We start from the raw sequence: 26,324 nt of genomic DNA on the forward strand, positions 1-26,324 counted from the left end.
CAATTATTCAATTTACTATCATAGAAGATTAAGAAAACCAAATAATCACATTGAGAAGCTGGAAAAGTCAAAGATTCTCAGATATTCAAAATGTATTAACATTTATTTTTATATTTGCCATTCTGATTGATTGAACCACTATAACAATGAATATCAAGTCATCATTCATTCATTTTGATTTATTTATTTTTTTAGATATGGGCCAATTATATGCATAATCCTCTAATATTATTGTTATATGTTATTCATTTGATACTAAAATATTTTATATTTTGGTGGATTTAGCCCATTTTTGTGTTGAATAAATATTTAGTTTACGGAAATATTTTGCGTTTCTCTGTGGGGAAAAGTGATGTGACACCATAGAGATGTTCTATCTCTATGGTGTCACATCACTGTGTGACACTGTGTGACACCTTATGAATACATCCCATGTGTGACACAGAGCGACAAGACGGAAAGCTGTCGGATGTTCTGAATGATCAACGCATCAAGACGTGATTGGTCAAACTTACCACAGATGTCACTAGCGGGCCAATCAGCTGGCACACCGATGAAGCGTTGTCCAATAAGCTGCCCTCTCTCAGCTCATCGTGAAGTGAGAACGGGCGTTTGAGGGTGGGGCGACTCAGCCGTAAAACAGCATTTTTAACACATTGTAACCTGCGGATCGGAGTTCACTGGTAAGTCAGATTTGTTTTGCTGAACAATTCTAGTCTGTAAATTGACCTGAGACGTGCAATATGGTGTGTAAATGCCAAACTCGGAGCGTATTTACGTGTGCACCGGTGGTTCGTATGGTGATGTTACCCAGCGGTTAGGGCATATGTCGGCTGTCACTATCCTGACAAAGCAGGAACAAAGTTAGCTTACGTTACTGTAACTTGGCGGTTAGCTGAACAAGATGTACTACCGTTACTGTACGTAACGTCTGGCTTTTTTAAACACGATGTTGTTTTTTTGTTGCTTTGCCATTGTTTGACTCTGTAACGTTACGTATGTAGCCTGCTTTCCAATCGTTTCTCATTTAACTGGCATCCCCGACACGAAGCAGTGTTAGCTGATTTCACGAGAATCACTCCTGCGAGATGCTTTGTTACGGACTTGTTTTTAAAATCTCAGAAATTGGCAAGACTGTCTCGTGTTTTCCTCAGTTAGCTATTTCTGAGCAGTGGCGTGCACTGGGGCAGACGAGAAGAAGAGGGGGTGACCATGGACCACCTTGGTCTTTTGTCTTGAATGCAAAATTGTCCTTTTCCAATGCCAAAAAACACCAATTTTCTTTACACACGTGTTGTATTTAAAGGAATGGCGTAAAAGATACTAATGTAAAATATGAGAAAGCAGGGCTCCCTGGTCCTGGCCCTCCCTTGTCTTCATTTTGATTAGGTGAAATGTTCCCCTGAAAGTGTTTGTGCACAGCTCTCTTTGTCAAGAATATTTTACACCTGAATATATATAATATCCTTAAATAGCTAGCAAACCATTTAACCTGCCCAACCCACAATTCAGGATAACCCTGACCTCCTTGCTATTTTTTGAATGTTGAGGGCTGGGTCTGTTGGGTGGAGCTATCACCCCTCACCCACCCACTTGATTACCCTGTGCAGGCGAGAGCCTGGTAAGATATGAATGTAGAGAGCAAACACAGCTTTCTTTTCCTCTAATCTGAAAGAGCTTGTTAACAACGGTCAGTGATTTATTGTAGCCTAACGTACAGCATTAACAGAGACTGTAAAGCAAGCAACATTAACGTATAAGCATAAAAATCTAGATTATCATGCTTGCATAATGTGTTTCTAGTCTGTTACCCACACGATTCTATCATAGCTACTTAAACCCACTTACCCCAATCAATTCCAACAAATTCATCACACATAAAAAAATACAAACCTTTTGTGGTGTGTATATGCATTGAGGTAATTGTTTCCTAAAGTGACAGAACTGGACTTCACACATAATTTGTCTAGCGTTTCATTTAGTTCCTTCTTTACTCCTGCAAGTTGGCCTGCAGCATATTTATCTATACGGTCTTGAAACATTTAAGGCCATGTTCAGACATTATCACTGCGTTAAAAAAAAACACAGCACCCTAAATCATTTCAAACCCGGGGTTGTACGGCAAAAAGGTGGAACCTGATTTTCTGCAACATCATCTGGCAATGCACTGCATTGTGTTTAACATTCCTGGTGAATTACTTTTTAGCATTGTAAAATTCTTAGTATTAAAAGCCATTATGTAGCTGTATTGGCATCTAATAGGCCTTCATTTTCACAATTCTATTTTCCCAAATTGGACTTGGATTGTATTCAATGATCTCACTCGTACCTATAACAACAACGCTGTGCTGAGATTAATTAGTCTGAAAGCCTGGAAATACATATAACAGACAGCTATGTCTGACAGATATGTCTTTGGTTTTTCATTTTTGAAAAATAAATGCTAACCCTTTGTTAAGAGCACCTAGGAGGACAACCCCTCTACAGGTGAAGACATTATGAAAAACAGACCGAGGGCATGTGTCTCTCATGTTATGGCCTAATATTTACATATTTAATTCTTACGCTTCACAGTCTGAACATTTGCTTTAAACAGACAGACATGCATGCTTTACCTCTGTGGTGACACGTAACGTGAAAGTGGCAAGTTCATTTCAACAACAGCCTGCTCAATTTAGCAGTGGTACAGTATGGGGAATGCAGTTGCTGCCCATGTGAACAAGCAGCACAGATTTTCTTGTTTTCTTGCTGCCCCTTAAATTTGACCAATTTATTGTAGCCTTTCACACTTTTGCTGCTTGCTGCCAGATACAAAGCGGACCTGGGTGCTTGCCGTTGTGCGATTGTGATCAGACCAATTTGCTGCAGTTGTCACTTTGTCTCAAGAGCATTTAGCATTGCTGTTGTAGACATATAGCACTGGATGCATACAAATAAAAACACTTAATAGAGTAGCTTTAATGCACATTTCAGTACAAAGGTGAATAATTGCAGTCCCAGTCAAATTATGCAATCCGTGGCATATATATCCTCTTTTCTGACATGTGATTTTTAAAACCTCCAGTATGATTAGTTTTAGCTGAATTAATGAGAGTGGATATTTAAGTTATGGCCATAATTTCACAGCAAAACACTGTTGGAATTTGAAATATGTGCTGAAATGTCTTCAAAGCAAAGCTTTAGAAGAAGGCAACTTCAATAAGCTGTGGCTATACATACAGTATGGAGAATAATCCTGTTGAATAACCATAATAGGTTAAGTAAGTGTAGTAAATATTGGAACTGGTGTAAGACAACTCAAAATGGAGGTAAATAATATTGGATAAAATGAATTAGAGTTCATTTGTTGGACATTTTATCTTTTTTATTTTTGTCTGATTTATCAGAGATCAAGAGTCTGTCTGTATGCTCTGTGTAAAAGTTCATAAATTGTAAATAAATATTGGCCTGATGGTGGCACCAGAGAAACAGTTTTAAATCAGCACACAGATGGTGACCACATGTTGAGAGAATTAGACATCCCTTACTACATTTTAAAAGCCTTGATGGACAGTTTAAAATAGTATTCACCATTTTGATAAACAAAAAAAAACTACTGGCACTGCAGTTGAAGGTGTTAGTGTACACTGAAGAATGACATTCTTGTTGATAATAATAACACCCTGTTAAAGGCTTCTGAAACATGGTTCCTTTCCACTACGGTAGGGCTTCGATGATTTGTACCAGAAGAAGCAAAGAGTGCGTATAACAAAACATTTTGCCTAGTGACCTGACTGATGCTGACAAGACTAGGCTACTTGTCAGACCCTCTGTGATGTCTGACACACACACACACACACACACACACACACACACACACACACACACACACACACACACACACACACACACACACACACACACACACACACACACGACTCATGCACAAATTGAAGGAGCTAATGGGATTACATTTCACTGGAATAGTACCTTGTACGATTTTCATGTGACAAAAAAAATTGATTGATTGACTCAGCCTGACCCCAAAAAACTCCAAACTGATAGTACATGAAAAAAAAAGTTGAAAGCATTACTGGCCAAAAATGTTTGGACTGATGGTGATGCTTTAGATCGTTTGTTGATCTCAAAAAGTCTGTACCTGCATTTCTTTAACTGTTTGTGTTCTAAATTTCACATCAAAACTAAAAGGACTGTCTTTTTAAGAAAAAAAAAAAATGAAGGCAGTAAAACAACTCTACAGAATAATAGAAATGCTGTAACTTTGCGCTGAGGCCTTTGCTGCAGGGGGTGTCAAGCTCCTGACAGCAAAGGCAAAGCTACATCAGTAGAGTTAAGGGCTGTATGATTTGCTTTACTTAATGCTTAAAATTCCTGTATAAAAAAAAAAAAAACAGCTGTGTTGTATTAGCTCAATGTTGTTATGTAGTTGTGTCATCAAATCAGTTTTCCATCATGCCTGTTAAATACATGACCTGCTGGTATCACTGATTACTTACCATGTTAATATAAGTTGGCCTCAACTCATACAGATATTTTAATACTAGGGGTGAAATGATCCATGGGACATTTGGACTGTTGTCAGTCTCACAATTTGACAAAATAAAATGTTCTTTCAGTACAGCAAAAACAAATCTGAGCTGAGAATTCACCCCTTTTTAAATGTAGTACAAGACTTTAATGAAACGGTGTAGTTTCTCTGAGCTTTTCAGAGCGGTTGCTCAGCAGTAAATACCACACACAACAAAAGCAGTGTTTCACAATATAAAAACAACAGATGTAGCAACACAAACGGGAGATATCTTAGCGACAACAGCACTACAACACAACACCATGTGTATTGAATTGTGATCTTTGGATAAACGACGAAGCATATTGTAACACCCCTGTGGATATTTGTGAATTCATGCACATGTCGGTTAATTGATTCGTTGGTTGACAGAAAATAAATCGTGTGTATATGGTGATGGACATTTTCCCCTATTTCATGACTTGATTTTATAATCTCAAAACATAATCTAGATTAATGAAATGTATCTTCATTATCCATTTTAGTTTTCTAAAAAGAATGTACATCACATGTCAGTCAGTCAGTCTCACATTTATTTCATTTGTAATAATAACGGAGTAAAAGATTTTGGCCATATCACCCAGCCCTATGTCGATTTACTAATTTATTAATCAGTGAATTAATCGACTAATCATTGCAGCCCTACAACATTTTAGCAGTTGAATTGATGTGTTTTTATGGTGATATTGTCATTGATTGATTTATATGGTTAGTAATCATCATAACATTTTACTGCACTTCCTCATACCATGTGTTGCAATTATTTTCATCAGCGCCACATTTACTAGGATCTGCCTGCTCTTCCTTTTAAGCCACATCACATCTATTGTGTGTTGTGATTTAATAATCCCCTAAAGATTTGAAGGGGAGGTCTGGGTGGGCTGCATTTTCCTTTTGATCAAATTCCTACTTCCCAGTTGATTGGGTATTGTCTCTGAGTATTTGATGAGCTGCCACAAAGTTGATCTGCATCTCAAAAGCGACAGGCATTGATCTGACTGGTGATGATGCTTTTTTTAAGCACCCGAGTGATCAATGTAATTTGGAGTACTTAAATAGCCCACCATAAGGAAGAGGCAGACAACCCGTCACGTGGTACAGGGTGCAGCGACGTCATTAGGGCAGAGATTTGTGGAGAATAAGCAGACAAGGAAAGAGACCCGGAGGTGCGGCACTTTCTTAGCATTTGCATCGTTCCTGTTGTTTTTTTTTTTTTTCCTGGCCAGAGAGAGAACAGATTATCTGTTCAACATTTTAGAGACCCAAATGCCCGGTCCCACCCAAGCCCTTTCCCCAAATGGAGAGAATAACAACGACATCGTCCCGGACAACGGAACCAACATCATTCCTTACAGGAAAAATACAGTGCGGGGAGAGCGCGCCTACAGGTAAATCAGTGTAATGGTCCTCATTTGATTTCATGTAAGAGAAAAAAATAATAATACAAAGAGGAACACTGCTGCAGACAGAACCCTGCATTCCGGCCTGTTCCTCCTCCTCCTCCTCGTCGTGTGTTTGGTTTTTGCTTTGCACCCATCCGCTATTCTCCCCTGTTATCTCTCAGTCTCCTGTCATATTAGCCCTCTGTATGTGGCGTAAATCGCTCTTAAGTTAGCTTAAGCCCTTCCTTTGCTGGTATATGGCGCCCAGAATTATAGCTGGCACCAGTATTATGTTGTCATGTGTTTTGGTGCGCAATGGCACTGGTACATTTTTGGAGGAGTGGATCGTTAAATGACAGGAATACACAGACAGCCGCTGCTGCTGCTGCTGCTGCTAGTATATTCCCCACCGTGACATGACACTTCGCAGCTATCTAATAATCGCTGATATCACGATGTGCGTGTGTTTTAGGGAGGGTGATGTTTTAATTTGTGAAACCCCTCACGACCTGCTGCACAAGCCCGATTCCCCCCGCTGTTTGAATCCAGGCATCAGCCCAGCCCCGGTGTCGGCAGGCTATCCCTGCCCGGGCTAACAAAGCATGCTAGCAGCACATACATCCGCTTTGTTGACATGACATCGGCTGGCCCAGTTTCCTTTCCTTCCCGGAGAATCAGTCAACCGACGATCTGCTGCTGCAGTGTTGTGATAGCCCAACTTCAACGTTGAAGGGTTATTATTACCCTGCGTACACTGGTGTCGGCTTGTGGATAGTGATGATGATGATGATGATGATGATTTTGCATGATTTAACACCATATCAGTCGCTTAAAAACAAAAAATAAAAAAAAAGAGTGGTGTTTTAATGCAGCTGGCATGCTGTTCCCTACTGTTGAATTCATATGTAATGGTTATGATGCAGTCTTAATTTTAGTAAAGGGAATGAAAGAGGAGTGCACACAGTGTCAAATCGGTTACCAAATGGACTTTAAAGGACTGACTTCAACTTAATTGCTAATGTTTGTTAAAATGGGTCAAGATATGCATTGGCGGTCTTTAATATACTTGGCTGTTGTGGTATACCAAATGTGTGGGAAACATGGACGTGAGACCCCTTCCAATGTTTCTGTCACTAATGACATGTTTAAGCATGTATTCATTGTGTTGTAGCCATGCTGTTTAACTGCTTAATCTTTAGTTTAAGCAGCATTTGAGATGGCACATGGTATGCTTTTGGTTTATAGACCTGAATATCCAGTGTAAGTGGTGCAGGTGCCCTGGAAGCAAGCAGGTAAAATTACAACATCTTTCCTATACGGCTTTGCTATGGCTTCTTTTTACCATGCAGATGAAATCAGATTAAAGGATCGCTGGCACAAATTCAAAGAGGACCTACAAGGTCTGCTACAACGTCAGTGTTAATATAGCAAAGGTGCACTGCTAAAGTAGTCCAGTCCAGTCTGTTGTGCCATAGATGCAGAAAACTATTTTAATTTACTGAAAATTGCAAATTTTTCACCGTCCTGCACCGAAGGGATACTTTTTTTTTTTTTTTATTATTATTATTATTATTATTATTATTATTATTATTATTATTATTATTATTGTATCATTCTAGTCTATTAGATGATCTGTAGATAAAAATAAAAAAATGAATCAACAATTTTAATAACAAACCTAAGGTATGAGGAAACGGCACCTTTTGATTCTAGATGCATAATTGCTTTTGTTTTTAAGTGTCGTTATTTTTCTGTTGCAGTTGGGGGATGGCGGTCAACGTATATTCTACCTCAATAACCCAGGAGACTATGAGCAGGCATGACATCACTGCCTGGGTTAACGATCTTGTCTGCCTAAACTATACAAAAGTGGAGCAGCTCTCCTCAGGTAAGAACAGAATGAAATACTTCTTTCTATCCTCTTCTCTCTGCTTGCACTGTGACTGTCAAAGAAGCTGTGGGAAGCATGTTTTAGAGATTACATCTTTGCCTGTAGAGCACAGTGTTCACATAATTCTGTGTAAGCTGGCAGTTAAAGAAACCTGTGGAAACATGCTCACCTCTCCTTGGCAGAGAGTTGTCTATAAATAAACGCGTAGCCTGCCATGTTTCCTGCTGGGACCAAGTAATCCAATTTCAATCACTCTCTGCCCACAGAAACGCAAACACACCTCCCTTTTCTTAAGTTGTAAACTACTTATTTGATGTAGATTACCTCTTAAGTGCTTTCTAGTTTGGTTTATGTGAGTTTTATCTGATAGCTGCAACACTAAGGTTGAGCTGGACTGGTGCCCTCTTTTTTTTTTTTTTTTTTTTTTTTTTTTTTTAAATGGATAAAGGTCTAACTAGGCCTCAGTTAATAATAGCTCTGCTACCAAGAATCTGCATTAATAGTTATCTTTTTAAGGAAACCGGGTCATTGATCTTGACTTAGAAAAAGCTCCCAATCTTTTTTTTCTTTTTCTTTTATTCGGCTTGATTTTTGTCGTGCAAAGGCAGGCACAATAAATCCCTGTCTGTTTCTGGGCTCTAATTTTGAAGCAAGGCATTATGTAATCAACTAACTATTTTTTTTTTACGTCTTTAGGAGCTGCGTATTGCCAGTTAATGGATCTGCTCTTCCCTGGCTGCATCAGTCTTAAGAAGGTCAAGTTTCAAGCTAAATTGGAGCACGAGTACATTCACAATTTCAAACTGTTGCAGGCATCTTTCAAACGGATGAATGTGGACAAGGTAAATTTGCTTAACCTGACTTTAATCCCTGTTCAAGGTATATGCAATTAAATTCTTGCTCCACACTGCATGTTCTTTGAGTAAACTGCATGCATTTATATTTTGATTCTCTTTTTCTCTCTTTCTTGTTTCAGATTATTCCTGTGGAGAAACTGGTTAAAGGCAGATTTCAAGACAATCTCGATTTCATCCAGTGGTTTAAGAAGTTCTTTGATGCCAATTACGACGGTAAAGAGTATGACCCAGTTGCAGCCAGACAGGGTCAGGATGCCATTCCCCCACCAGACCCTGGTGAGCAGATCTTCAACCTGCCAAAGAAGTCCCAACATGCAGCCAGCTCCCCTACTGCAGGTGAGCTTCATCTGCTGCAGAAAGGAAAGTGAAGGTTATTTTAGATGTAGTTTATATCTATGATGTGCCACTTCTAGGATTGCTCTTGTTCTGCTGGAAATTCCGCCGGATGTCACTCTTTTTGGATGTCCGTTTTTTCGGATGTCCTGTTACCTTCCGCTTTTTTGTGTTGGAATTTTAAATTCCGGTGGATTTATGAAGACTATGGTTAACTGCTCCTCAGATCTCTGCAGGGTAAATCCAGACAGCTAGCTAGACTATCTGTCCAATCTGAGTTTTCTGTTCCACGACTAAAACAACCTTTTGAACGTGCACATTTTCCACCAAAACAAGTTCCTTCCCGAGGCTATTTTACAGCGGCACTGTGGCTCCGCTCGGAGCTTAGCGCCGCCCAAGACAATTGTGATTGGTTTAAATAAATGCCAATAAACCAGAGCATGGAGGAAGGTCTGGCAATGCGAAACTGTTAGTTGTAAACATTTTTTTTGCTATGCAAGTATATGTGAAATGTTTGCAGACACATGGGCATGTTTTCACATGTATGTACCTGGCCCATGGTATTTATTTTCACATCAACAACTCAAGTGATTATTATGTCCAAGCTCAAAGTTAATGACGTTGCAAGTCATCCATCTCTGAGTAGTAAACCTTTTTATCTGCTGTAGGAGCATCAAGGTCGAGCTCTACAACCCCCAAGTCCTCAACACCAACATCCAGACCCTCGTCAGCCAAAAAGATCCCTGCAATTGCAACACCTGCTCCTGCCAAAGGAGAGAAAGAACTGGAAGCACAGGTCACACAACTAACCGAGCAGGTATGTTTATAAAAAGCTCAATTCTGACCACCGGCAACCAACAATCGCAGCACTAAACTCTTGGATTTCTTCACATTGCTCACATTCCTACTTCCTACACTTGTAAACCGCACTGATGGTAGTAGGGCTGCAGCTTATTAATCGTTTTATCATTAAAGTATTGTTAGTCTTTATCAACGACGTTTCATTTTGGGATTGTTCAGGTGCTGCCGGAAATTCCGCCGGATGTCCCTAATTTTCGGCCGAATGTCCCTTAAGGCCTTTTTACAGTTGCCGCAGCCGACCTGCCGCGCACCAATGTGATGTCAAAATGACGTAGCTCTTGCTGGCACGCCAGGATTTTGAGTGTGCGACGAAGTAGGTCATCGAATCAAATCGAAACATTGACGTCAATGCTGCTGCCAGTTCTGCCATTGTTTACCTTTTTTCTTCTTCTAGTCCGTAGAAATAGCAAAGTCGGTAGCCTTTCCTCATTAGCGCCACCTCTGTTCAGGAGAAGACTGCAACTAGTGAGCACCACGTGCAAGTATAAATAGACGTGACGTCACAGTGGTGCGAGACAGGTCGTCCGTGGCGAGTATACCGCACGTTTTACCTTCCACTTTCTTTGTGTTAGCATTCTAAACTCCGCTCAATTTATGAGGACCTATCCACATAGGCCTGCATCAGTAAAATAGAAAAAGTAAAAATCCAAGTGCCCCATGGCTGAGTACATTTTTAATTGTAGAGCTGCACAGCATTAAAATAGAAGCCATGTCATGTAGTTGTCCATTGAGCGGGCCAACAAGTTTCTGCAAATGTAGCCAGTCATTCTGAAAGTGAGCTGGAACTTGTTTATGTAGCCAGCAGTATTGAATTTATAATGGTACCAAATGACGAGAATGCAGTTTTACTTGACAAATGATAAAATGGATCAATAGATTATCTAAACTATGATAAAAGGTAAAGATTGAGTTTCAATCGATAGAATAATCAATTAAGCAACATACTTTGGACGTCGGACAACTTTAATCGATATTTTTATAAAAACAATGTAACAAATGACAGTGGGAAATGGGTCAGTCATATTTATGAAACTACAGAGAATTTTAACCTGAATGCATCCAAAAAAATTATAAAATTATTGCAGGTTTAAACTTGTATTTGTGACTGGTTATTCTTCGCCTTTTGTCACTAACCAAAGCCCACGTATTTTTGTGTGTTTTGATATTGATGCTAAAAATAATCTCATGAATTTAATATTTGTAGATGAATACATTAAAGTCGGCACTGGAAGGAGTGGAGAAGGAGAGGGACTACTACTTCAGCAAGCTGCGAGAGGTGGAGCTGCTGTGCCAGGAACATGGTGAAGAAAATGCCCCGTTTGTCGAACGGCTAATGGAAGTCCTTTATGCTTCAGACGAACAGGTCAGTCTGTGACCCTCGATTGATCTAAACAGGATTTAGGACAGTTGGAGGCTTTTTTTTTTTTTTTTTTTTTTTTTTTCTGACCTAGATACGTTGTTGCAACAGTGTACGCCAGTAAAACACGCATTTATCCTGGTGGTAAAATCATGTGAAAGTTATTGTGTGGTTGAAAGAGATAAGAAGTCAGTCTTTGTGTATAATCACATGTGTGCCTTGGAGCATACTTCAGTAGCACTAGTATTAAGCTTTTCTGTTGTGTGTGTCTGTTTTTAGGAAGGGGCAGAGCTGGCTGAGGGTGACGGACAGGAAGTGGACCAGCAAGCCCATGAGGAGGCGCCAGACGATCAGCAGGAGGAACAGGATGAATACTGACTGCCATCGTCCCTCACTGCAGTCAGACCCCTCTTTTTAATATGTGAGAACTGTTACAGGATTTTCATTTTTTTCCTCATGGTTTATTCTTTTGTTCTCTCCAAGACTGAGCACACGAAGCCACCTCCTGAATAGAAGCACCATCACCGGTTTTTATTTTTTGTATCCCTCTGCTCACTGTTTGATGTTTTTTGTGACTTTTGGTGAACGGCTGTGGCAGGTTTGTGGTGACTACCTTCACCAGCAGAACACGTTCAGACCATCACAGAAGTTTCCAAGGACTGTGTGGGTGGAAAGTCAATTCAAATCCTCCAGTAGACGTGATGAAATGCTGAAGTTTAGACGGGTAGCTGTTACCTGTCAGTGCAAGTGTTAACTTCCCAGCTTCTGTCCTTTTTTCAATTTTATTTTGTTTTATTTTGCATATCAACAATATTAATCACAAGAATGCAATAAGCAAAGCCCTGAAAGGGCTCGTAGTAGCTCTTATTTAACCTCCTTCCATATGTTGCACTGACATTTGACTCTGTATTGGACAATCTGTCCATAAGACCCTCACCATATTTATTATTATTAAGCCTTAGGAATAGTGCGAGATTCTGCATTGCAGCCTCATGAAGGAGGGCAATACAGTCAATGAATTGTGAATAAAATGTAGTATAATGGCAACTTATGATTGTTTGACAACTATCCTCACAAATTTCAGATAATCAGTGTGCTCAACAATGTGTTATTCACACCATACAAAGTGGTTTGGTAATAGAGTTAACTTGGTATGCCATGAACGTTTGGAAGGAAGAAACATTATTGTGGACTAGTCTTATTACAATGCAGCATTTTAAGTTTTAAACCTCAGCTGGAACTTGTGGTGTGTTCAGATTTCAGATTTTTTTTTTAAACCACAGGTCTTAGGGAGAGTCGGTTCACTGAGTAATTTGCCATGCTATATTCCAGTAAGTACATTGTATACCCTTTCTTAATATTGCATTTACTAATATTGAACTGGGCAGTGCACCATAATGATTCAGTTATATATTATTGTATAAATGAAAAGGAATGTAAACATGTACTGTCAATAATTAATGAATGGTAAATGTTTTGTTTTTTTCATGTCCCACTCATTATGCATTCCCCCACAAAACGTGTTGCATGTTTGCATTTTATTTGTGAATAACTTGACCTGCTTTTTACATATTTAATAAAAAACCAGTATGTTAAGTGAGCTTTTTGTATGTTTAACCTGCTATTTGAAAGATGTTGAGATTCGGATGGATTTGCTGTAATAAAATTACATTTTGAGTCCATGGGAGTGTTGTCATGTCACTCCAACAGCAGCAACTAGCCTTGGTCAATGTTATCAGAACTATATTAAGTTATGTGCTGCAACTATCTATAATAATATATGCCTTCAACTGAGGATGTTTTTCTCTATTCAGAGATGGAGCAGAAAGTTTCTCACACAGCGATATATCATGCAAGAGAAAGTGAGCAATTTACTTGTAACAATACATATTTCATTAGATGATAATTTACCATAACCTGTATTCCAATGCAGAGAATGCTTATACAAACAGGCAGTGTTGGAATAGGTGGTTGTTTTTTTCCTTGGGTAAAAGTACTAATACAACAGTGTGAAAATACTAAACAAGTACAAGTACTCATTATGAAGAGTGTTGTTTGTAATTGTATTGGATACAATAATCAGCATTTTAATGATAATCCAGGTGGATGTGGAGCTAAATTGAAGAGTTAATTTATAAGAACATATCTCAAAGACACACACACATATATATATAAAATCTCTTTCATAGATAATCATGTTTGTCTGTGCAAGCCACGGAATAGCAATCTGGTGTTAGTTTATTCATTTTAAGAATGGAATGGCTTGTATCTGTTTTTGTCTTTTTTGCAAATGAACTCTTTGAATATTAACTACTTTTTATACTGTTGGGTACTTAAATCTGTACAAATGTATAATATTTTGATGAAAAAATGGAACATACTGAAGTTAAGTAAAAGTACTTTAAAAGTGTACATAAATACAGTACTTGAGTAAATGTACTTAGTTACTTTTCACCACTGTCATTTTGAATCAATAGTTCACGCACGTACACACGCGCGCGCGGACTGCCTCCGGTCCACGCTGTTGAATAATCAAACACACCCCTCTTCAAATTGAGCAACAGCTAGAAGAACTATGTGCTGCTGCTTGCTAACGTTAGTTAGTTTGCAAAACTAGCGATAGTAAGTTAGCAACCACCAGGAAACCTCTATTTCGCAATGATGGGTTAATAAAAGGGGATTTGATTGGATAACGTTAATGTTCTGTGGACACACATTAACTAACGTTACAGCTGTGGCTTAAACTTACTCTACTTTGTCGCCATGTCTTCCAGAAAGGTAAGGAACCTGCTAGCTAGCTAGCTAAATTGCTAGCCAGTTTACGCTAACTTTAAGCTACAGGCTAGTTAGCTTTGGCAACCCAAGTTATCCGCCTCATGTTAAAAACTAAACTTGATGCCGGACAGCCACCACAATGAGAATCGGGGCTAAATAAGAGCTATCAAATAAGTGTTTTTCTTTTGAGTGATAAAGAACGTTTTTGACTTGACCCCTCATTCCTCTATGTTCAATTTTTGTAGCGTAAAAGATACTACAAGGATATAAAGTGTGTTTTCTTTCCGGATGATGTCAAAAATGGTTTACCAAAAGTGGGAAGAGAGCCACCATCACTTTCATCCGTGTCTTCCGTCAAGAGCTGGGAGAAGTGTGGAGACAGTTTTCTGGACACTCCAGTGATTCAGGTTGATAACGTTCTGTGAGATGCATCATGATGACATAATGGATACCCATATTAATCACTTTAACGTTACCCCAACCCCCAATTGTTATGCATTATTCCCCTGATACTCCAACATTGTTTTTGTTGCAGAACCTCAAGTCATCAGGAAGGAAACTCTCTGACATAAGAAGGTTGGCTCAGTCCCCTGCTTTAGGTAGTTGCTTTACTCTAATGTTGGCTATCTGTGCAATATATTGATATGTTATCATCACTGTAAACATATTGTGGGCTTTCTTGGTAGGGCTGGGACGGTATGCGTTTGTCCCGATTCAATTCTTTCACGATACATGGGTGCCAGTTTGATTTGTATTTTGATTTTCATTTATTGCGATTCTAGTAAGTATTGAGTATTGCTATTTTCTTTTCCTTCTTTAACAAAAACAAAAGTTGAATAATACACTTCTAGAGAAAATAAATCATGAGACATTTCTAAAAACTAATTGTTTTCTAGAAAGAATGCACATCACATGTCAGTCAACATTTATTTCATTTGAAAAGAAGTACATTTTCTGCTGTCAGTCTGTTTTGCTGGAAACTGATCTGATGTATTTGCTGTCAGCAGTACTGTATAAACAGAAAATATTTAGGTGAGTCATTGGTAAAAAATATTGATTCTGGGGAAAATAATAGATTTTAAAAATTGTTGCAAAAAAAAATCACGATACTTAGGATTTTTAATTTTCTTTCCCATCCCTATTTCTCAGTAATAATCACAATTTTGTTATTTAAATTAACCAAAAGTATTATAATTATAATGTTGACATGCTTAATAAAATCACATTCTGTTTGATATATGTTTGGACTGAACACTTGATTTCTACTAGAGCTGAATATCCTACCTAAATTTTGTTTGGTGTTGACCAAAATATGGTCATAATGCAGCTTATCAAAAACGGCCAAGCTCTGAAAGATGTCATTGATTGTTTGGTCAGATTTGTTTATTATTTTTTGATCAGATGGTTCCTGATTTTAAAATTCATAATTTGCCAGTTTAACACTATTTTACGGAGGTTTTTGTACAGATGCTTGTTTATACAACATTTAATGTTTGAGATGTCTTCCGCATTTTGTTGGAAAAAAAACTAAACAATTTCAATACAAACAATACCCACCCCTGATTTATTCTATTCTTAATTTAGACAGTGGAGAGGACAGAGTAACGGACACACAGGAATATACATTAACTGTGTGCTTAATTTGGTTTGGGTGCATATGTGGGGAGTGTAACCACTCAACTGTGTGGATGGGTCTCTATGGTTTTAATTGTTACAATTTAACAGACACCTCATCAATACTTTCTCTTGTGTGGTGCCCAGTCCAGACCAGTGCTGTTCACTGTAATGAGGACCCAGTGCACATTGCGTGGAGCTCCAGTGACGGTGAACAGTCTGATGATGAGAACCAGAAGCAGCCTCTCTCCAGAGTTGCGGCTCAACAGCAACAACATCCTCAGAGACCAGGGAGACCCACAGCTCCCGTTCAGTCTTACACAAGAGTTCTGCGCATGCTCAGCACTGATAAAGGTAAATTATGTCCGTTGTGACCTGCTGAGGTTTTTTTTTTTTTTTTTTTTTTTTTTAAAGTTTAATATTACACTAAGTCTAGAATACTCCATAACGACTTATTAATCACAAGGGGTGTTGTCGTAACAATCAAGTATCAAAAACTGAGGAGGATCACGCTGTTGGATGCTGTCCTCCTCTCCTACTTTAATGCCTAACAAATCTCTCTCTTTCTCTCCCTGACCCCGTCTTTCACTGGTTGAAGCCTGAAAATATTGTAAACAAATTAATAACATAACTAATTACACTGGTCGGACTGTTCAGCTCTGTTTCAGACTGATACATCCGGTCCAGGCTGCTCCTCATCCTCAACACGTGCCTTTTTCAGTTGCGGGAAATACTTTTCAATACTCATCTGGATTGAAGCAGCAAACATTCACTGTAAGAGTAAATATTGACATAACATTATTTATAATACGTTTATTTGATTCACAGCTGCTACATATAGTGTTTTGACCTTGACAACCCAACTGCATTTTACCGCAAACTTGCGACTAGTTAACTTTCTAAAGCAGGTGCAATTGCTTGTTTGCTAAGAGTCGGGTCGGTGATTGTGTTTGTGTAAAGGTGTTCACAAGATAAATACCAACCTTTTGTGAAATTGTGAATTTCGCCAGCCGTCTTCTCTCCTTTATGGAGACAAACGCTGTGATTAAGCCTCACCTTAGTGTGTGTGTGTGTGTGTGTGTGCGAGCAGAATGTTTTTTTTCTCAAAAAGAAGAAATTAATAACGAAATGTTGATGGTGCAGCACACTGCCACAAATTAGTCTATGTGTGGGAAACACTGAATCATCTTAAAGGAATACTGTACTTCACTCCAAATTTATGGGAAAAAATGCGTCTTGCTTTCTTCAGAGAATTAAATGAGAAGATTGATACCACTCTTTATGTTGAGAGTGGTATCAATCTTGTCATCTAACTTGTGGCAAGAAAGTGAAATAAGCATTTTTTCTTTGATCACTTGATAACAACTGAGCTATTTCCATTCACTGATAGGATGTGTGTGATTAAAAGCCACAAAAAAAGCTAGTAAGTGGACCTTGAGTTAAAAATATTTTGTCAAACTAATTTCATTTCTTTCTTTAGATGACCTTCCTGTTATTGACACAGACAGTGATCTGGATGAATGTGATGCTGAAAAGGAAAGCGGGCAACAAATCTCTGACTGTGAGTCGGAGTCCTTTGACGAAAAGCCAGAAGATTTACCTCTTAAACCTACAAATGTGAGTGAAGTGTACTTATTCTGATACTTTTTGTTGCTTCCAACACTATATAGTCTGGCTCAATGGATTTTCATTTCATGCATAAAGCCTGACATCACCCCCCCCACACATAACACATAATACCCTTGAGAAAATATGTTCTACTGTACAGTGGCTTGCATAAGTTTACACACCCATGCTAAAGTTGACTAAAATATATAATAAAAAACATCCTTTGGAAATTGATCTTAATGCCTTAATTTAAAAAAATGAGGAAAAATCCAACCTTTAAGGACACCAATTTTCTTTTTTTCTTTTTTTTAAGGCCAGTTATTTCATGGATACAGGATACTATGCATCCTTCACCATACCTAGAGATTGGCATGGTTTTATTTCAGTTAGCCTAATAGCTGGTTTGATTTGTATTGAGAGATGATTTTATGGAAAGTACCCCATGCCAATCTCTAGGTATGGTAAAGGGCATGTGATGATGTGGGGCTATTTTAATTCCAAAGGCCAAGGGGACTTTATCAGGATGCATAGTATCCTGGATCCATGAAATAACTGGCCTTTAAAATAAATATCTACCTGCCTCTATGGGAATTTAGCATAGGGGTGTACTTACTTATAGCCCCTGTATTTTAAGGAAGAACATTTATTTATTTACGATACATTATTCATTCACAAAGAAAATTGGTGTCCTTTAAAGGTTGGATTTTTCCTCATTTTTTTAATTAAGGCATTAAGATCAATTTCCAATAGATGTTTTTTTATTATATATATTTTAGTCAACTTTAGCATGGGTGTGTAAACTTATGCAAGCCACTGTACAGTATAACACATTTTCTCAAGGGTGTTATGTTTTTAATGAACACTAGATGGTGCCACACAACCATTTAAACTACACAGCTTATTGAGTCCAGTTTATGTTTCTAATTAAAAGTGTTCAGTTGACTGTCAGTGCATGCAGTTATCCTAGAAGTAGTGTCATATGTGTCGGTACTTTATTTTTTTTTTTTTTTTTTTTTTTTAAGTCCATTAAGACACAAGTTGATGTTCTGTTAAACTGTGTGTATTAAAACTGATGGGCTTTACCATCAGTTTTGGTTACATGGCATGAATGCATATGTTTAAGTGTAATGTAAAAGAATACTTATTATTGTATTCTATAAGTCTTCATATCATTGTTTTACTTATTTTGATGTATTATTCTGTTCTATGTTTAGCCATTATACCACTAGGTGGAGTATTGCAGTCATGTTCCCATATCCTAAAAGGGCCTGACAGGCTCAAACCAGCATTGCATTGTGCTCTTTCTGGGTTCAGGTTCACAAGCTGTGGTAGCAATAAAGTGCTGAGTGTGGAGAAAGAAGCTGCCACTTATTCACTGATCCAAAGCATTAAAACCGTTTGGAATGCATAAAGATGAAACCTTTCTACTTTAATGAAGATAATAGTTGCTTGTGATCCTCTAAGACTCAAATGTGTAAAGAATTAAACCATTTTAATAGTGTTATTTATTGAAATCAAAACATGGTAGAGCTGCAACACTGTTAAATAATCAATTGACAGAAGATTAATTGGCTTTTATTGACTAAGTCATTTTTCAGCCAGAAATGCCAAACATTTGATGGTCCCAGCTTAATGTGGGGCTATACTGCATTGTTTGAGTTACATTACAATGAATTGAATATTTATGGGGTTTGGACTGTTTTTTAAGACAAAACAAGTCATTCAATGACATCAGCTTGGGCTCTGAGAATTTGTGCTGCTCTCTGAAAATGAAACAAGAAAATAATCAGCAGATAATACCATGTAATATGATGCATACACTGTGGTTTACTGAACACACTTCTCATGCTATTTCATTAGACAAAGATATTTGTCTTATCATAGTAGTCAATCTTTTGCAGGCCCTCCTGTATGCTTTGGAGACTTGGATTGACTGTTCCTTCTCAGAAGTGATTCAGGAGCAGTGTTTGTTAAAGGCAGGGCTGGCATTACAGAATGTACAAGGAGTGGTGAAGGTGTAAGACCACACAGCGTTTCGTCGTTGTAGCACACATTTAGAACATGTAATTGATCAGCTAGATGTGGCAAATTGAGTTGATGTGGTTGTGTAGATAGCGGTTTTGGAAAATGTCCTTGAACAAGATGGCGATGGTTGAAGCCAGAAATCAATCAAATCAGCACAGTACTGCACTAATTAAACTTAAGATGCATTTAAGTAACCGGTATCTTGTGATAAAGCTCTGAGTTTTTTCAGGCTGTATGTCAAGAGGAAGCACACACACACACACACACACACACCCACCCACAGACCAAGCTACTTCCCCTTGTCACAGTTTAATTTGCTGCTATCAGCTTTTTGGGGGTAAAAAAAGACTCAAGATCACCTAACAGGAGGCTTGTGGTCAGAGGTCTACTTCATAGACAGTCTAATGGGTCCTGGTTTTTCCAATATGGTTGTACTGAAATGTATGCATGTTGTATTTTTGACCGTGTGATTGCTCATCACTCAATTAGATGTTCTGTAATGGGAATATCATTTAGTTATATAGCATCTTTCATAGCATTTCAATCAAAATACGGTAGATTTTGATTCAGTTAAAGCAGCAAAGTGGAACCTAGTGTACATTTTTTTTGCTGCCCGGAAAGCTTGCTTACACACTGCCAATTTTAAATCAAACCGGATCTAACAGGATTCAGAGGAGAAAAGTCCAAGTTCATTACTCCAGATAAATGTGCGGCTGACTCACTCGGCGTATGTCTGCCAGCTTTCTGTGTTATTGTACTAGCGCTGAAAGTGGATAGGCGGAGCTGTGAGGGCTACTTTGCATCTCAAGGCCAAAGAGGATGGTGACCTCCCAGATGAAGCGTGTCCTAGTCCGCTATCATCAACCGCTTTAAGGGTCAACAACCTCCACCACATCGGGGCTCCTCACTAGATCAGGGCCGTGTCAACAGAGCAGGGCTATAAACATCCTTTTACTACTGTTTGTTCAGGAAAACCTGTGAGTGGATGAGGCTGTGCAGAGCTGTGTACTTACAATGCTTTCAGTGCTGGGTGAAAACATTTTTGAGCCAGGGCCAGGAACATAGTGTTCCTTTTTCTCTGTAGCTGTTTAGTGTGTGACGTCTGCTGGCATTCTGCCTAGCAGGGTCAAGTTGATTCAAATAAGAGAGCATGTTGGCTGACAGAGCCTGGTATGCTGGTCTTGTCTGCACATGACAGGAACTCAGGTTCCTTGTGGATTTTTCCATGAGGAAGAACTGATTCCCTCAGGTGTAGTGAGCAGTGATAAAGCAAAAAAAGATCACTTTGTAACCATATCTTGTAAATGAATCAGCCTGATAGTCTATCGCAGTGCAACCACTAAATCCTTTTTTATTTATTTTTTTTATTTTATATGTATTTTATTTGTCCTGTTTGTTTGCTACTTGTTTTGCCTTCATGTAAAGCATCCTTGGGTCCCTTGAAAGGTGCTACAAAAATCCAAGCTATTAATATTATTATCAGTGTACCATATCCACCCGCAGTATGATTGAGTTTATTGGTTTTATTTAATCTTTAATGACTATAAATTTACTGAATGCTGAGGCCATTTTAAATATCTAATATCCACCTGATATATAGTGGTATTTTATCTGCAATTTAACACTGTTCAGATTAATTTAAACTTGCCCGGTTTCAAAATTGGGTATTATTATTATTATTATTATTATTATTATTATTATTATTATTATTATTATTATTATATTATTTTTATTTTTTTAAGTTTATTATAATTTTTACTTCATCCCCAGATGACAGAGCTAGAGATCTCAGGTTACGTGTCTGATGGCGAGAGTATTGATGGCACAGTGACTTTGAGTAGACCGGACTCTCCTCTCCAAACTGGTGAGGGCAGCAAAAGGTCAATCAGTGACTGGGTCAGATCTGCTCAGGCGATGCTGCAGACGCCTCAGAAACCACAGTCCAAGATGCTGACCAAGACTCCTGAAGACTCCGCCAAAAAGAAAAGGAAATTTCAAAGGTTTGAGTTTTTATTTTATATTTTTTATTTTTTTTAAAGTCACATCAGGGATGCACCAGTTCAGCTATTTGTACTGTGATACTGATTCTTATATCTAATCACGATGTCACTCTGTGTGATAACATACATTTTAGTAGCTAATTATCTGCATTTTCCTTGCTAATCAAGTAAACTCATGATGCCATTATATCGCCGTCGTAATCGCAATATGACTTTTTCTCCAACTCATGCAGCCCTATATCTTAACGAAGTATCTGGTATCTGCTGATACCTATTCCCGATCCAGTACTAATGTTCCCAATTTACTACAGTGTGTGGAACACGAGGTAACATGAGGCCAGGGATTGTTGTGGCGCTGAAAACTGAGTCAGTTACCCGCTGTGACTGACTGATCATATAAACACAGAATATTATAATGCCATTATTGTAGCCGATACCTGATTAATAAGGTTAGTACTGGCCCAATTCTACATCTCTACCACACATTATTATACAGTATATATCAAGTGTCACAGTGTATTGCCTCATTATAAGAGCAATCAAACGAACAAGACGTATTGCTTGCTGCCAGACGACCGTCAAACTTTGTTTCCACTGCAGAACCGATGATGAAAGGGACACCTGGTGTCATGATGTGGGTGCTGAATGTCATTGCCATCTCCAAGCCCACCAATTCTGACAGATGGCTATCTGTAGTCTTCGACAGCTTGTGTTTTGCATCAGACAAACTTTTTCTTTGAAATAAACTGTTTTACACACTCTTTTGTTCTTACGTAACGTCATCTACTGTACCTCTGTGTTTGTTTGTTGCATAGTGGAGGTCTGGCTGAGAGGCTGAATCGACTCCAGTGCAGACAGAGGTCAGCTGTTAGCTTCTGGAGGCACCAGTCCATCTCTGACACCTCAACAACAGGTGATCCACGCACAAAGCTACCGGATTTTCCACAATTACACCCAGGATACCGCACACATTCACCTCTGAATCACCATTCACTTTTAACGCTGAACCTGGATTTGTGAGTGGGATGAAGCCCGTCTCTGAGCAGGTGTGATTCTTTTCTTTGTGATCGTATGGAGAGGGCACGCTGAGAGAAGTGCCGGCTGTAGGTTGATCACTGTGGCGCCGAACATTGAACTCAATATGTAGGTGACAGGAAACTGCTTGCCTAGTTCTTTTTTCCTTTCCGTGGTGTACCAAACACCTTGTGTTCTCTTGTTGTTAAGTATCTCCTTTTATAATAGGACACAAGCAGTGCCTTAAAGGTGACAGTTGATTGTGGAAAAAGAAAACACCCACCTTATCCAACTTAGCGTTTGTGGCGTAATGTTTGATTAGCGTAATGTGTAAAGAATTGAAGCGTGGAGGATTATTTTGACTTGACCTCATTTTTAAAGTTCCAATCAGTAGTGTTTTTTGCATTGACGACCGCTTCCGTTCATATAGAGTTTTCAAACAACTAAAGTCAGATGGCGTGCATCATTTTAATGTTTTAAGGGGAGTTTTTTTTTTTTTTTTTTTTTTATATATCTTCCACTCCCTGGTACATTCTTAACAATACCACTGTTACCTGGCTAGATCATGCTGTTACAGGACACCTGTTTATCTTTGTTGCTGTAATTTTGGCGTGTGATGTAACTGCACTCGCACAGACTTTGAATTGTTGCCCTACATACTGCCCTACCTACAACTTATCAGATTATTATTATTATTATTATTATTATTATTATTATTATTATTATTATAGGCTAAGAGGAGGACTTAAAGATAGTGTTGGCCTACTGCCCCGGGTTATTTTGATGATTTGTAATCTGGGACCTAAATGCACAAAGCACAAATGAAGCACTTCAAATTCATGTTTGGACAAATGCATGTTAAAACTTCACTCAAAATAATTTTTTTGCTGTCTTTGATATGATTTACTTTTATCATATTAAAATCCCCCCTCTGGCCACTTTCAGGGGTTTTACGACTTTACGTCACTGAACTGCACCCACTGTGAGCTCTCGTGGTGCAATTTTCACAATTCAGTGCAATCAAGTTTACACACAAAATGTACATGCAGCCAAGTTGCTGTCTTATTTAATTTTGATTTACAGTTTCAGGACATTGTCTCGATTTTCTCTTCTTAATTATCTCTGTCGACTTTATTGTTTCTGGCCAAAAGCACAGTTGGCACCATGGTAAAATTCCAAATCACTCGGCAGGATTTCATATCCAACTCGGCCTGAGTCAGTAACAGCTTCACAGTTATGCAGTGCAAATTGTTCTGATGCTAAAAGCAAATTAGTCTCTTATGCATAATGAGTCCAACAGAGAGCAAGCGTGCACTCTTTTACTCTCACACACACACACATATACACTCACACACTCAACATCTGTGTTGTTGTTGCTCTGCTCTCCAGTGGACAGGCCTGGCGTGCTGGTGCTGGAGGTGCTGGAGATTCAGGAGGAGTGCAGCATGCAACTGGCACACTGTGAGCACCACCGGCCTCCCGGAGAGGGCCACCAACACAGTAACCCTCTCTCTGGGTCAAAAGCTTTTATGCTGGTGTTGTTCAACAGAGAGACTGCCGCCCAGCTGACTCCTTCACCCAGAGATATCGTCCACATATACCCGCCATGGTGAGAGGATGCAGGACATGTCACACTTTAAAGTCCCCCTCCACTTTAAAATATGGTTTGCTTATTGTTACTTTACCTGGATGTTTGAGCTTCACTGTGCAGAATGATGCATGTGCAGAGTTTGACACTAGATTTTTTTTGGGGGGGGGCTTTTCCCTTCATTTGATAGTGACAGTGGATAGATAGGAAAGGGAGGAGCGAAAGTGGGGATGACACGCAGCAAAGGGCCACAGTCAGATTCAAACCCGGGCCGCTGCAAGATGCTATGACCTCACAACTAGTTTGGAGCCAAGGTTGTATCCAGTATGCAACTTTTACACAAGTGTGATGAGGAAACTTGAAACCTCCAGTGAACATACACTGAGACTGGACTTTTCAGTAAAGTAGGAGACGTGTTGTTGTCAGATGTCATTTTACAAGACTTAAGTTGTTAATTTATCCTTTTTGTGGGAAAACTGTATCAGACACAAATTCTAATTTGAAGCACGTCTTAAAATGTGTCTAAACAAAAATTGCATTTTGTTGCAGCTTGCATGCAGTTTGATTTGAATATTTGGTGCGGAAGGGCAGTTAGCAGGGTCTGAAAGGTCTGATTATGATTATTGATTAATCTGCTAATTATAATTCTTGATTAATCATTACGTCTATAAAATGTCTGAATGTAGTAATAATCTACTGATGAAACTTTTTCTTGCGCTTCCGTTTTTTTATTTTTAACATCTTCTCTTGGCAAAAAAGTTAAACAGTATGAGACTGCGCAGGACAAAGAGTAACCGCATCTCATAAAATAATGCTGAGGAGACATACTGGTTGACAAAATACAACACTTGAATATACATTCAACATGGAAAAGAAGTTTAAAAATAATTTTGTAGAACTCAGAATTCTTTTAGGTTTGAAGTTTAAAAATGTACTGTTCTCAGCTCACAATAATAAGCAGCAAAGGCCCAGATGTGAGACAGGGCGTAGAGGCTAGGAGGGGGGGGAGGCGTTTGTGTGTTTTCGTGATTGTTTTGGAGTTGGAGTGAGGCAGTGGTTGACTCCAGCTGTTGGGAGTTTAGGTTGAGTGTACTCTGGAATATCCAGGCTGGCGGAAGCGCAGAGGCCTCCTCAGCGCTCTGACGTCACGAACAGCTCCAGGGAATGCTTCACATTCCTCTTCCTGGCAGTAGTTAGGTCATTTCCAGCAAGCCGGGGGAAAAAACACAGGATTATTTTCTGGAGCATTTGGGAGCAGAGTGGTTGGAGCCAAAGGGCTGAGATTGAAAACACATGGTGGTTTGAAAGGATCTCTGGCTTCAGCACCTCTCCTTCCCTGTTGTATTCTATTCCTGAAGTCACAAGATCAAATAGAGCCCCCACCAAACACTCCAATTTACTCTTTCAAAGAATTATTTATTATTATATTATTATTTTATGTAAATTACTTTCAGCAGTAATTTGCATTTGGTCTACATTTTAAATCAATCAATATTTTAACTCAAAAATCAGTACCTAAATCATAACAAAACAGTCATCATCAGGAAATGCTGATGACATGTTGAATATTGTCCGACTGGACTGGACAGGCTAATATGGGAAAAACTTGGAATTTAGAGCATCAGTGCATCTGATAAAATTCCTCTTATCAGTTTCCTGCGTTGCACTCATAAGGGGTTAAACTCCTCCACAATTCCTGCAGTGAGTATGTTCGCTCCTCCCACCTCCCACGCCTTGTTGTGAGTGGGCCGAGGCTTGAACGGAAATACCTGCAGGGATTATTCATTTACAGGCTGTGACGGCAGCAGCCGGGGCCACTCCTTCACCTGGATACCTGTCTGATGATGACCTCTGCCCACTCACCTGTTCACAAAAGTATCACACTTCCTGGGCGGGTGTTGTACCTGTTCCCGTGAACTGTACGTTCCGCTCTCCTAACATTACAGTATGACTGTCAATGAAAAACTAATCTCTGCTCAGATGATGAAATGATAAGCGTTTCATCAAAAGTACAAATACTCATGCAGTGTCACGTACTACGTGTGTACAAGGAATTTGTTGTGGTGCCTTAGGTGTAAAGACTACTTTACTGTTAAAGTTGGTTGAAATGGCACTCATTATAACTGATTTACATCCTGCTAGGTAATTGAATGCATAACATTGCATCGTATATTATAAACTGATCGTATGTTTTAGGTTGGTATTAATCTGAAAAGTAGCTAATAACTTTGACAACTGTTTTTGTTAACTATATTCTCAAATACGTGAGTAAAATGTGCAATATTTCCCTCCAGAAATAGAAATACTTAGTACAGGTACTCCAAAATGGTACTAAAGTACGGTACTTGATTAAATATACTTAATGTAAAGTAATGTTACTGTCCACTGAATTAAAAAAAAAAAAAAAAAAAAACTTTTCTATTGTAAAATAAAATCCAGCCACTCTGTTTGG

General features: G+C 38.8%; 2 protein-coding genes across 4 annotated transcripts in view; both read left to right on the plus strand.

Annotated features, from left to right (window-relative positions):
* Window positions 1-592: 592 nt before the first annotated feature.
* On the plus strand, window positions 593-12,930 carry mapre2 (microtubule-associated protein, RP/EB family, member 2). 2 transcript variants are annotated; one of them, XM_028593531.1, is made up of 8 exons: window positions 618-683; window positions 5,826-5,955; window positions 7,710-7,837; window positions 8,537-8,682; window positions 8,817-9,033; window positions 9,699-9,847; window positions 11,096-11,254; window positions 11,528-12,930. In XM_028593531.1, the coding sequence occupies exons 2-8, from the start codon at window positions 5,834-5,836 to the stop codon at window positions 11,624-11,626; spliced, it is 1,020 nt and encodes a 339-aa protein (XP_028449332.1). In that variant the 5' UTR covers window positions 618-683; window positions 5,826-5,833; the 3' UTR covers window positions 11,627-12,930. The 2 variants fall into 2 exon arrangements, with proteins under 2 accessions (XP_028449333.1, XP_028449332.1); XM_028593532.1 differs by lacking the exon at window positions 5,826-5,955 and having other exon boundaries at window positions 593-683.
* An 831-nt stretch (window positions 12,931-13,761) lies between these two features.
* The window catches only part of spidr (scaffold protein involved in DNA repair), a 34,134-nt gene continuing 21,571 nt past the window's right edge, over window positions 13,762-26,324 (plus strand). For both annotated transcript variants that reach the window (XM_028594206.1, XM_028594208.1), the window contains exons 1-8: window positions 13,762-14,026; window positions 14,269-14,430; window positions 14,559-14,622; window positions 15,785-15,991; window positions 17,118-17,254; window positions 21,041-21,270; window positions 22,086-22,183; window positions 23,674-23,893. In XM_028594206.1, coding sequence (XP_028450007.1) covers window positions 14,012-14,026; window positions 14,269-14,430; window positions 14,559-14,622; window positions 15,785-15,991; window positions 17,118-17,254; window positions 21,041-21,270; window positions 22,086-22,183; window positions 23,674-23,893 — 1,133 coding nt within the window. In that variant the 5' untranslated portion in view covers window positions 13,762-14,011. The remainder of the gene's footprint in view (window positions 14,027-14,268; window positions 14,431-14,558; window positions 14,623-15,784; window positions 15,992-17,117; window positions 17,255-21,040; window positions 21,271-22,085; window positions 22,184-23,673; window positions 23,894-26,324) is intronic.

The sequence above is a fragment of the Perca flavescens genome, chromosome 12, assembly GCF_004354835.1.
Source record: "Perca flavescens isolate YP-PL-M2 chromosome 12, PFLA_1.0, whole genome shotgun sequence".
In the NCBI taxonomy this organism is placed as follows: domain Eukaryota; kingdom Metazoa; phylum Chordata; class Actinopteri; order Perciformes; family Percidae; genus Perca; species Perca flavescens.